The 12,456-nt window shown below is 52.0% G+C and overlaps 5 protein-coding genes across 5 annotated transcripts; 3 read left to right on the forward strand and 2 right to left on the reverse strand.

Moving 5' to 3' along the window:
- Positions 1-511: 511 nt before the first annotated feature.
- Positions 512-2,297, forward strand: dbl4 (E3 ubiquitin-protein ligase dbl4; the record flags this gene model as incomplete). Its single annotated transcript, XM_014692244.1, has 3 exons — positions 512-602; positions 739-2,172; positions 2,239-2,297. 3 exons carry the CDS (start codon positions 512-514, stop codon positions 2,295-2,297), a joined length of 1,584 nt encoding a protein of 527 aa, XP_014547730.1.
- Positions 2,298-3,296: 999 nt separating this feature from the next.
- exo1 (Exodeoxyribonuclease 1) lies at positions 3,297-5,659 on the reverse strand (the record flags this gene model as incomplete). Its single annotated transcript, XM_014692245.1, has 3 exons — positions 3,297-5,391; positions 5,447-5,594; positions 5,647-5,659. The coding sequence occupies 3 exons, from the start codon at positions 5,657-5,659 to the stop codon at positions 3,297-3,299; spliced, it is 2,256 nt and encodes a 751-aa protein (XP_014547731.1).
- A 1,358-nt stretch (positions 5,660-7,017) lies between these two features.
- Positions 7,018-7,761, forward strand: TMA16 (Translation machinery-associated protein 16; the record flags this gene model as incomplete). Its single annotated transcript, XM_066130339.1, has 4 exons — positions 7,018-7,189; positions 7,269-7,356; positions 7,417-7,550; positions 7,613-7,761. 4 exons carry the CDS (start codon positions 7,018-7,020, stop codon positions 7,759-7,761), a joined length of 543 nt encoding a protein of 180 aa, XP_065986209.1.
- Positions 7,762-8,493: 732 nt separating this feature from the next.
- Positions 8,494-9,447, forward strand: MAM33 (Mitochondrial acidic protein MAM33; the record flags this gene model as incomplete). The annotated part of the gene is made up of 2 exons (XM_014692247.1): positions 8,494-8,855; positions 8,925-9,447. The coding sequence occupies 2 exons, from the start codon at positions 8,494-8,496 to the stop codon at positions 9,445-9,447; spliced, it is 885 nt and encodes a 294-aa protein (XP_014547733.1).
- A 756-nt stretch (positions 9,448-10,203) lies between these two features.
- Positions 10,204-12,004, reverse strand: obp1 (Oxysterol-binding protein-like protein 1; the record flags this gene model as incomplete). Its single annotated transcript, XM_014692248.1, has 4 exons — positions 10,204-10,560; positions 10,675-11,358; positions 11,460-11,706; positions 11,895-12,004. The coding sequence occupies 4 exons, from the start codon at positions 12,002-12,004 to the stop codon at positions 10,204-10,206; spliced, it is 1,398 nt and encodes a 465-aa protein (XP_014547734.1).
- Positions 12,005-12,456: the final 452 nt, after the last annotated feature.

Consider the following 12,456-nt stretch of genomic DNA (forward strand, 5'->3'; position numbering starts at 1 on the left):
ACCCAACAGGCAGTCTACGCCAATATTCAATCCTGTCTTTGTCTCCGGGGGCATTTATACTCTTGCTGTAGACTCAAATCCCCAACTCCGTCTGCACGCCACATCGCCCTTGGCGTTGACCCTTGCCCACCAGACATCGACATCGGACACCATCCGTCATCTGCCATCTCTCTCCCACCTGAGCACACCTGATCACACTTGAGCGCCCAAGAAGACATCAAGAGTTGTCAAACGCCCTTCATCCATCCCGGCGAAAGGCCCTGCGTTGCTATAGAACCGCCGTGCTTCGTTTCTGCTCGTCAACAACTCTCGTTTTCGACGAGCCTTTCCCCCCTCGTTTGCATATCGAGCCGCCACGATTCCTCCAACAACGAGGAAGCGAAAGGCTGCTGAGGCGACGACTCCTTCTCAAGACCGAGACAGAGACGCATCTACTCAAAAGAGACTCGCCACCTCAGCAGCCTCCCCTCCGGAAGCCCCGCCATCACCAGTCACCACCACTAGCGCTGGCATGGATTCTGAAGATGAATACGTGTCAGGCATGTCTACTGACGCCGAGGGCATGCAAGAATATAGCGGAGATGAGATGTCTGCTGCCGATGGTGCGTTTGTCATCCGCTTCCCTTGTCGTTAAACCGCCAGTGCTTGTACTCCCCATCCGTTTTTTTTCTTTTCCTTTTTTCCATTTATCTAGCACGCAATGAGCAAACAGTGCTGACAAAAGTTTTCTCTCTCCAGATTTTGAAGATGATTTCGACGAACCCGATCCCGACTTTGGAATAACCTCCAAGGACATCACCAAGACGAAACAGCCGGCTCATGTCGTTTCGTTCAAAGTTCTCAAGCCTTCCGACATTCAACATCAACAAGATGATATGATTAATGAGGTGAATATGATTCTGGACATGCGCAAAGAAGATGCTGCCATTATGCTGCGATATTTCCGATGGAATAAAGAGCGTTTACTTGAAGATTACATGGACCGACCCGAGAAGGTCCTCGAAGCTGCGGGCTTAAGTAGCAATACAGCTGCCTTGCCAAAGCTGGAGGCGGTTCCTGGCTTCGTGTGTGACATTTGCTGTGAAGACGAAGATGGTCTGCAGACTTTTGCAATGAAGTGTGGACATAGGTACTGCGTTGATTGTTACCGACAATACCTGACCCAGAAGATCAAGGGTGAAGGTGAGGCCGCTAGAATTCAGTGTCCCGCCGATGGCTGTGGTCGCATTCTCGACTCTCGATCGCTGGACTTGCTCGTCACGCCTGAGCTGACTGGTCGGTATCGTGAGTTACTAAACCGGACCTACGTCGAGGACAAAGACATTTTCAAATGGTGCCCAGCTCCCGACTGTCCGAATGTTGTTGAGTGCGGCATCAAGAGGAAGGATTTGGACAAGATTGTTCCCTCCGTGGAGTGCCTGTGCGGCTACAGATTCTGCTTTGGCTGTCCAAACGCCGATCACCAACCCGCACCTTGCGAGCTTGTCAAGAGGTGGCTGAAAAAATGTGCCGATGACTCAGAAACCGCAAATTGGATCTCGGCAAACACAAAGGAGTGTCCCAAATGCAGTTCAACGATTGAAAAGAACGGCGGATGCAACCACATGACATGTAGAAAGTGCAAATATGAGTTTTGTTGGATGTGCATGGGGCTGTGGTCAGAGCATGGCACCAGCTGGTACAATTGCAACAGATACGAAGAGAAGAGCGGCTCAGAGGCGAGAGATGCGCAGGCCAAGTCAAGGACATCCTTGGAACGCTACTTGCACTACTACAATCGTTATGCCAACCATGAACAGTCTGCAAGGCTGGACAAGGACATTGCGCAGAAGACGGAGAAGAAAATGGTACAGCTGCAAACTACGTCGGGCATGTCGTGGATTGAAGTACAGTACCTCAACTCTGCTTCGCAAGCTCTCCAAACTTGCCGACAGACGCTTAAGTGGACGTATGCCTTTGCATTCTACCTGGCCAGAAACAATCTGACGGAAATCTTTGAGGACAACCAAAAGGATTTGGAAATGGCTGTGGAGAACTTGTCTGAGATGTTTGAGAAGCCGATTGTGGAACTATCTGATTCAAAGCTCAAGGTCGACATTATGGACAAGACATCATACTGCAACAAGCGTCGTGTCATTTTACTCGAGGACACTGCCGAGAACCTCGCAAAATGTAAAAACCCCTCACATTTCCTCACACGCCCATCAAATAAAACTTACACAACTAACGTCAGTGTAGCAAAATGGACCTTCAACGCGGACCTTACCGCTCCCTCAGTCGCATCTGCTCGCCGCTAAGGAGACTAGGAGACGAATTTGGCAGAGAACGATGAATTCGGGCCTTCGCGTGACTGCAACCGCGCGCACTACGAAATACAATCATAGATTGCTTTGTTTCTTATTAACGACATCATGACTAGGAAGAACGCTGCATGCAAGCCGGGGAGTGGCATACATAAGCTACACTACACTGCTTTACACCACAGCACTTTAAGGGCCTCAGGTTTTATTTTACTTTTTTTTTATTTGTTTATTTATTTTTTGACCTGTGCTAGTCTTGGCATGGAACAGGCGTTGTTGGGAATTTTGTATTTCCCCCTCCCTCTCCCCCCCTCGTGTTGGGTCATTTTCGTTTTTTTTATTTATCTTGACATGTCAGACCGACCACTCATACGCAAACGGGGCGTGTCTGAAAGGATGGACGAAGAGGACTTTAAGCATCCATAGGCGTGTTGGGCGCACGTGGTAGATACAAATACGGACTTTTATAAATTGATTCTGATGATCTTGAATTGCTGATCGGGCATGTGGAAACCAGACTTGAATCGGATTTGTCGTGATAGGGGCCTAAATAATTCAGATATTGCCAGCTAACCACCAATGACCCTCGCATATCCTTGAGGACTTATTGCAATTATCGCGGGTTAAGACAAGGGAAAACAACGGGCATAATATTCGTCACATGTAAACAATTTTGGCAATGACATAAACCTGAATTTCCCCACCTCTACCGACTCATTATGACTAGTCCACAATTCTGTTATAATTCCTCTCATGCCTGGTATTTGTACTCAGTCCATACGCCTTCCTTGTCACAATCAAGACAACCCATTTCGTACCGGCAATGCCAAAACGCCAACAAGTACTTCCGACAGGTTACCTGTTCCCTCCCTTGTCAACACAAACACAAAACAACAACGCCTGGAAATGCTCATACACGCTGAATATATACACATGAACAGAAAAAAAGTCGTTACCCGCCAGAGTTGAAGAAGAAACCGCCCATTGATACTGGCGTCAGGAAAATGCAAATCGAGACAGATTCAAATTCCTTGGGCGCAGCTCAATCTCATCTTCATTCTCCCCGTCGCTGTCGGGGACCATTTGATCTTCGCTTCCACATGATTTGTTCAGGGCTTCAACCTCTGTGACATCCACCTTGGGCAAGGGGACAAATGACGGGTTGACAGGCAAACCCTTGACGCTGTCCTTGGCCATGTTGGCTTTGGCTCTGGCTGGCTTAGGAGACGCCATCAAGTTGGTAGCTTGGGCGCCAAGTCTCTGCAAGGGGGTAAGCCGAGAACTAGTAGTCGACGGAGCGGTCGATGGAGTAGATGCCACGCTGAAAACCGACGACTGATGTGACATGGACGATGATGGTGTAGACGAGGGTCTGGATGAAAATGAGAAACGGCTCAAATTCGGCGCCCGAGATGGAGTCTTGAGCGCTTGCGCCTTTGACTTGGTGGACTTGGGCGGAGGCATCATACTGTTTGTAGGGCGCTCCAAGTCATCCGGGGTCTCTGACGGAACGGTGACCTCAGTGTCCTGACTAGTGTTTTGGCTGTCATCCAGAGAGACCTGGCTTTCATCGGGGCAGGAGACCTGTGAATCGTCATTAAAGATAGCAATTGGCTTTCCCCGTTTGTTATACGGTTTCCATCCCTCAAAATCAGGCAGATCCCGAAGGGTTTCTTCAATGGAGTCATCTGAAAATAGATATGCATCGCTCTTCGCCCTAACCGGACTCGTCTTGGTTTTATGAAGAGGAAAGAACTTGCTCTTTTTGGGCGAGCCGTCCTCTTCGTCCCCCTCGTCACATAGACGTGCCTTCTTGACTGGTCTGACCTGAGGCTCCGAAAGTGGTGCTTTCAAAGGAGGAGCGAGAGAAGGGTCACTAGTTGTTGCTGTGGCTGGGCTGCTGGCGACCCGAGCAAGCATGTTGGAGATGGGCTCTGTTCGCCGTCGTTGAAGCCTAGGAGAAGTTCGAGTTGGAGCTGAACTTGTTCGTCTCGGAGTTGATGTGGCGCGTCCGGTAATTTCGCTTTGGTCATCAACATATGGTCGAGGCAAGGGAAACACCCGCGGGACCATCCCTCCTTCAGTAATTTGCGCAACTCGTTGAGGGTCGACAGAAAAGCAATTGGGGTCCATCTCGCCCATGGGTATGCGACTATGTCCTTTGAAGTATGATGTTATTGGCTTTCTCGGCGGCTGGGTTTGGGTCGCCGTTTGGGAATGTCTCCTCTTAGAAGGTGTTGTCGCGATGACGATGGGTGCCTTTGTGATGGGGTTGACGTCACCCTTTGCAATGGCCCTTGCAAGTTCGGGTTCAACATAAGCACCAATAAATGGCATTTCGTCGGCTGTGCGAGTACCGTCCAATTCTGTCAGATGAACAAGCTCAGTCTTCTTTGGACAAAACACCCATTGATGCAGAAATGTTAGTTCTGCTTGATAGAACTGAGTCAAATAGTTTTCTGATATGCGCTTTCCATCAAACTGCAGCAAGCGGACAGCTGCTTCGGGCGACTTTGACTTTCGTAACATGCGATAGGCAGTCTTTAGGCCGACGCCTGGCAGACCGTTGAGGTAATCACAGCCGCTCATGATGGCCATTCGTCTGAAGTCGGCGTCAGTCCAGCCGGTGAGAGATACCTCGCGACAAGCACAGAAATCACGCCGGTTGATCTCAATGCAGTTGCCATACTGATCCAGTTTCGTCAAAAGACGTTTGGCACCAAAGACGAGCAGGTCCGAATCGTCTGAAATAATGCCATTGACAAGGCCTTGGCGTTCCAAGTAGACAAGCTGGGCGTCTGCCTCGTAGGGGGCGACCACGTATGGGATGCCCATTTGCTTCAGCTCTTGGATTAGCGTCGATGCCATTTCCGGGGTGACGTCGATGCATTTTTGGAACTCGTGAGCAGCCTGCGACGTCTTTCCAGCTTTCAAGAGGTCGTTTGCGAGCTTCTTCTTTTCCTCTCGCCTCTTGGCACGCGAATCCTCGGTAGCGGCCTTGCTTGGAAGAAAGTCGCCATCAAAGACCATGTACGGGGTGACTCCAAAATGCTGAAGCATTCGGACGCGGTGCATGGCCGCGTTTACATAGCTGAAGGTCGTGGTTAGTATTGAGGGAAGTGGCGAGCTCAATGGTGACTACAAACCGTTTGGTGGGCTTGCCTCGGCCGAGTTCGACGGCACATGAGTAGGCAGCTCGGTGAAGCCATCCATACGCGTCGACAGCAAGAGTGTCACCGCTGCACTTCTTGAGCTCCGTGGGCCGTTGTATGGACTTGAGCAGGGGTAGAAGCCCTGTGTTCAGGTTAGCTCTGGGAAAACGAGTCGCGTTCGTGTAGGTACATACCCGACACGCCCATAGTGAAGGCCAGGAGTTGGCATCAACAGAATATGCCGTAGCAGTATTACTCAGGCTGGCTAAGTAGTCAAGGCGTCGACAAGTGCGTAGGATGCCAGGAGAGGGGCTGGAGAAGTCGATGTCGTAGCAGGCCGTGATCAAGAAGGTGCTGCAGCAGCCCAACGCGTGAGATGCTGTTGTTAGATGTCGACGGTGATATGGGGCTGAGAAGGAGCCGAGAAGGAGCTGAGAAGAGGATCGCGGGTTGAAAGACGGGTCAGACGACGCGATGGTGAAGGTGAGGCACGCAGAAACACGTCGGCAAGATGTAAGCTCGAAGCAGGAAAGGCGGCGAGGTGGAGCAGCAAGGTTTGAAGGTGGAAGTCAAGTGCAACGAAGAAGCAATGGACGTTGTTTGGCGAAGCTGAGTTGAAGGACATTGCAGACATGGACACGACCAGGGCCCAGGGGTCGGTCGGCAGGTGGTCAGGGTGGCCAGGGTGGTCAAGTGCTCCGCAGCGGTTGCAGGCGGTTGCTGCACTACCGTCGCTGCGCCTGGCCCATTGAAGTGAATTCAATTATTTATTTATTTATTTTCATGCGTCAAGTGCGTTGCTTTGCCGAGTACGGAGTGCATGATACTCACGTACTTACTTAAACACATAAACACACCGCCATACGTGGTGCACCATGTCAGCAGCTCGCCGAAACCTCGTCCATCCAAGACGGAGGATCAGCGGAGGGCTGAACGCGTGCCATACATAGCCTGGCTAAACGGCTCTGGTGTTTGCGTGAACGCGTTGATGGACGGCTCACCGGAACGAGCGTGGCCCCCGGCGCGGGTTCGCGATACTGGGGCTCCCGGTCAACGCATGTCTGTGCAGCATCGTCTGGTCTGCTGCGTAAGTAAATGTCTGGTGGTACTAGTACGCACTAGTTAGCAGCCCGTTCTCCGTATGTACACAGGAACTTGTGGCGGCTCCCGTGGCTTAAAGCGGTTAGTTCCCGCGCCGCCCATCTTGAACATTCGTCTCAGAGCTTCTTCAGGCCCTCGTGGTGAGCGTGTCTGCTGCTTCCTTGGTCTCCGAGTGGCGAGGTTCTTACCCGTGTCTTTCATGAAACATGTCATTTTACAGGATCCATGAAAGACAAATTCCTCCAACATGCCCTGAATCTGGAGTTGGAAAATATGTCAAGCCCGTGGACAGCCCACAACCGGCTCTTCTGAGTGGTGGATGGTCGGTGGGGGCGTCGGCTGCCACAAGATCGGATTAGCGTTTGTATGTCACCGAAAATATTGACTTTTTTTTTTTCGGCGTCTCCATTACCGAGACACCATTCTATCTCGACAGGTCTGCCGCAGCAACTCGTTCATCCAGTATGCCCAGCTCATTACAAAAGACGCGCAAGCACATCGCCAAGAAGCGAAATGGCGAAGTCAATGCCTTGCATGCAAAGTCTAGGGACTCACTGCGACTGCACAAGGCCGGCGTGCGTGACCAGAGACTAGAGAAGCTTGCCGCTGCAAGAAGCAAAAAGGAGCAACCTATTGGTACGATTAGCATTTTCAAGGGTAATTTCATCTGAAAGCAAACACTAACCGAATTTTCTATTTTTTTTGGTCCTGCCAGTTGATCGAGTGAATTTCTTTCAGGAAAGTCTCGCCGAGAAGGATAACCAGTCTCTCGATATCGAGACGGTACAATCTTTTATCAAGAGGTTGGCTCAAACTCATCCTTCTCTTGATGCCGCATGTAATTTCTGACCAAATATGAGTAGATTCATTCATCAATATGACGAGGAATATGATGACCTCAAAAAGGCTCGTCGTTTAGGCAGGCCTGCTACCGCCCGAGAAGATTTACTTAAGCTCAAGATTGCCTCATTAGAGAAAGAGTACCAGACTGGATTTGGTAGGTTTGCAGTTTACTGCTGTTTTTTGTGTTGGCAAGGCGTGCATACTGATGACATGCAGTGATTCCGGATGTCATGTCTGCCGAGCACGCAAAGAACTTGGGGAAGTGGGAAGGGTCGTGGGCATACCTGACCACTCTGCCTTGGATTAGGGTGTCGAGTTCTGGCCAAGTCAGATCTGCCGAGTTTCCCTCAAAAGGCATCAACTGAGACAGCCAATGCGATCAAGCAGTTTGAAAGAGTGAAAGGATTAATGACTGGCTCAACAGAGTTACAGCAGCCTCTCTTCGTGATTTACCCAATACGGGCCAGGTGGCCAGTAGTGTCGATAAGGACGTCTATTGATGGAGGCCCTCTTTGTTTTGGAGTAGAGGAAAAAAGGGCCCTGATTTGGAAGCAGGTTGTTGAGCTATGAGCAAAGCTCATGATCCACGTCAATCATGATGTGACGGTAGCGACAGGCCAGCACAGAGGCGGGTCTCTCGATAAGAGAGACCTCGTTGCCAGTGCCTCCAGGCGTTTGGAGGAGTTTAAATTACATCTGAGCACAAGTATTTTCGGATTTGGTTCCGGCCATGAATGGACGGGCTGTTGGCCATTATTCTCAAAGAGCGCATGAGTTTATGAGTTTAATAATGCATAAAATATAAACACAGAGACAACGATTCACGCCATCTACTCCCCACCTCACCATTGTCATCAATTCACGGTTGTATTTTCATTGTCGAAGCATTTCTCACCCTTGGGAGACGTTGTCGGTCACGTGCAGCGCCAAATGGGACCCCTGGCGCCAAGCTCTGTCCCCATAATAGCGCCAGCAGCTAAAATTTCCAAGCTCTTTTGGCATCACACGTCAAAACTTCGACTCGGAGCAAACTTCCATCCTTCTCTTCTTGCCTACCTGCTTCCCACCCAAGCCCATCATCCACAATAGCCGCCACAATGCTGTCTCTTCGAAGCTTTGCGCGATCCGCCCCCCGGGCCATGACCCGTATCGCCAGTTCTTCCTTGCGCTCCGGCGTAGCCCGTCCCAGCATGCTCGCCAAATCCTCAGCTATCAGCGCTTTGCGACCTGCTCGCGCGGCCACCTTCTCGACGACTGTCGGGCGCCGTGCCGCCGACGGTGAGACTGATGACGAGCTGTCTGCTAAGCTGGAAAGCGAGATTCAGATCGAGGAGGATATGAAGGCACAGGAGCAGCAGCCCGCGAGCATCAAGGACTTTTTGGACAACAGCCCCTTCGAGCTGATTGACACTCCGGGCCAGGAAGTCGTGAAGCTGGTTCGCTCATTCGGCAACGAGAAGTACGTTACTGCCCCGTCACACCAATCAAATCAACCTCAACCATTGCAAGAAAACTAACCCGCCTCCAGAATCACCGTTAGCTTCTCCATTGCCGACATCACCAGCTACGACCCCTACGCCGAGGACGCCGCCCTCGAGGACGATGAGTTCGACGAATCGGCCCAAACCTCCGGCAAGCAGTCCAACAATGCGGCCGAGGAAACAGACGACATGGACGAGCTCGACGAGGAGGCCGCCGCCCCCATCAACCTCTCCATTGTTGTCGAGAAGCCTGGCAAGACCGCTGGCGCTCTCAACATCGACGCTACCGCCCAGGACGGCAACATTGTCGTCGAGAACATGTTCTTCTACGAGGACGCCAAGGTCGCCAAGGTGGAGAGCCCCGAGTCCGCGCAGAAGCGCGCAGACGTGTACCCCGGCCCGCCCTTCGGCAGCCTCGACGAGGATCTGCAGGTCCTAATGGAGCGATTCCTTGAGGAGAGGGGCATCACGCAGGCAATGGCCGTGTTTGTGCCCGACTACGTCGACGTCAAGGAGCAGAGGGAATACCTGCGGTGGCTGAGCAACGTCAAGGGCTTTGTCGACGCTTAATTCAACCCCATTGCAGCAAGCTCGTGTAATTCTAAAGGCGGAACCGGGTTCCGCCAAGACCAAAAGAAAAAAGAGGCGGACGGAAAAAAAATGCTGGAATGGGTTCAATTTCGGCCATGTCTTGCCATCTTGCCTGGGTATCCTGCAGTTGAAAAAAAAGGGGGGGAGGGGATACCGGAGCCATTTACCTCACTCATGTTGTATTATTAGCAGCGTATGTAATCTGCGTGTATAAGGATGGAAAAAATCCAGAAAAATTAGCGGACTCATTATGAATACACAAAGTCTAATGTCGTATACAGCCTTCATCTCGTGGTGTCTGAAATGATGGGTTTTGCATGCCATCAAGTAAGCCCCGATACGTCACGGTCAGATTGACACAACTCATCACCGCGAGCCTCAGAAAACCCAGGCCATTCAACTAGGACCTGCAATTCTATAATACGTCCGCTAGGGAACTAGTCCCGTACACCACCCCGTTTCATCTAAACCCAAATCAATACCCTTCATGAATGACTCCGTAAATAAGCAGCTAATAAAGCACAGATAACAGCACCGTCTGGTGGCCATCTCGCCAAACCAAAATGAGGGTATACTCTGCGTGATTCAGCCCCAACGTTGCGTCCCTGCCCCCCTCCCCCTTCTCATTCTCCTTCCCCTTTCCCAAAACATAAATATCCCATAATCCTATGCAGTTGTGTATATATGATTGTGTACCAGACCAAAATCCACTTATTCGTCGTTTGCTTCTCCGCGCTACAAGATACCCTCCATGGACCAGTCGCCCTGTTGCGCTCGCTCTAGTACCTGTTTGCCCTTGTCGGTCAAGTCGGGCTTGCCTCCGTTGCCGACGACGTGTTCGAAAAAGACGGGCTGCCAGGTCTCCTTGTTCTTTTCGCGCTCGCGGGCCTTTTCGCGCTGCTTCTCCTCGAGCTCGACCTTGAGATCGGTGGCTTTGGAGAATTGTTTGGCGTGGATGGCTTTGGTCACGCCACCCCAGAGAGTGAGAGACTCGTTGGGGAGCTGCTGGTCTTCTGGGGGGAGGATTTTGGAGGCGACGTGGAGGGGGGCGATGTCTATGATTGTGTATTGGTGCTCTGGGGATACAGATTTCTGCGGACTTGTAGTTAGAGACTTGTATGAGAGGAAGAGAGAGAGAGAGAGATAGAAAGAGAGAGAGAGAGCGTGGGTACTGTGCTAGATGAGAGTTGGGGGGGAGAAGCTTACCATTGGCTTGGGACCAAGTGAGAAAACGACCTTTTCTCGCCATGGACCACTCAGACGAATAAGAATGTCCTCGTCGGGAACATCTTGCACGCGGGTCTTGGTGTCGTTTTCGGGATCATACCGGAAAACAACACCATCGATTTTGTTGGTGGTTCGGCCGAGCCAGCCTTCCTCGACATAGTGGAGGATGCACTTGAGCTTGGTCTCGGGACATGTGATGTAAGCCATTTCACTGACGGAAACACTGAGAGCTCCCCGCAGGAGACCGCCAAGATGTGCAGCCGGGTGCGTGAGCTGGTACGTCTCGCCACCATGCTTGTCCAACGTGATGAAGATGCCCATGTTGTGCTCTCCCGGAAGCACCTTGACCGAGGTGCCCGTGAACTTGGCACTGATTTGATCAAAGCCTCGGGCAGTGAGGCCCCTCTCCGGGCAAGTAATATGGAAGGCGCTCACGGGCGGGTGGTGAGAAGTCTGTTCGGTCAGGTATGAAATCCGAATCGGCTTCTTGTCCGGCGTCGAGGCCCCGTGCTTGGGAACGGAGAGGGAAACGGTGGATTCATTCTTGTCGCTCTTGGGGGGCACTTTCAAGCTACGCAAGGATCCTTTCTCTGACCCGGACACGCACCCATTCAGCTCGGCCGTCTCGATCCTCGGGGCATTGTCTTCCGTTTCCCAGTTACACTGTGCAAAAAGCCATCTGTTAGCAAAACCAACGTTTCTTGGGGTCCTCCGACTTCCCCTCACAACCCCACATGCATTTTGCCTGTAGCGGTGTAACCTACTCTGAAGAATTCTCCCAAGCAGGAATTATATGGTTTGCAAGGTTTGCCCTTGGCATATTTCAAGTCTTTGGTCAGCCAGAAGCGGATGACTTCCAGCATGCGGTCGAGGGGTTCCTCCGAGGTTCCAATGGCTATAAAGGCATTGGGGGCATCGAGGTAGGTCCAGTACTCGAGATTCGGGGTCGGCTCCAAAAGCTGCGAGGGCAGGGAAAATCGAACAGAGGCAAGGTCGGAAACGCCTATAAATCTATGAAGAGGTAGTATGTTAGCAAGCCTGGCCCTTTTTTTGCACTGCTCCGCTGCCGTGAAAAGGGCAAAGGAAGAAGCTCCGGGCTGGGGCCGGTATGCCGAACTCGATGGTGGAAGTGAAACGGCGTAGCGCCGCCGGTGAGGCTTCGCCGAGAGCTCGCCCGGTTGACGCAGAGGTGCTCTTACTTTTTAAGAATACCCAAAAATGTTCGCAGCTTGGAGCCGTCGGTCTGCGGTTCGTCGGGCGCGTCGGTCGCCGGCGATGATGTCGCAGAGGGGGCTGTCGATGACGACATGGCGATGATGGGCTGTGTCGGACGGTAGATGGTGGACGGTTGCGATGCAGGGCCAACAGCGGAATGCGAGGAATATCCAGCAAGCTCGTGGGTGGCGGACCGGCGTCGACGGGGAGTAGTATATGTTGCTGTGCGTAAATGCAGATATCAGGCTGTTCGCAGAAACAAGAAGAAAAAGACTGCAGCAAAAAGTGACGAGTAGATTTATCAAAGGCCTGGCGGTGCAGACGAGCCGAGGAAACTAAAACACGGTTGAGCCCCTCCACTGGAAGACGATCTCTGGTCTCGAGGTCAAGTCTGGTCTTGGTCTGGTCTGGTCAAGGTGCTCTGACGTCCGGACTGCGGGGCGCAGCACGAGGCACGGAGGCGTTGCGTGGCGGCACGGCAGCTGGGTGCCGGCGGTTGGCCGGTTCTAATGCTCCAAAGCCGGCGACTCGAGCCAGGCGCTGGGG

This window comes from Metarhizium brunneum, chromosome 2 (genome assembly GCF_013426205.1).
Source record: "Metarhizium brunneum chromosome 2, complete sequence".
Lineage (NCBI taxonomy): Eukaryota > Fungi > Ascomycota > Sordariomycetes > Hypocreales > Clavicipitaceae > Metarhizium > Metarhizium brunneum.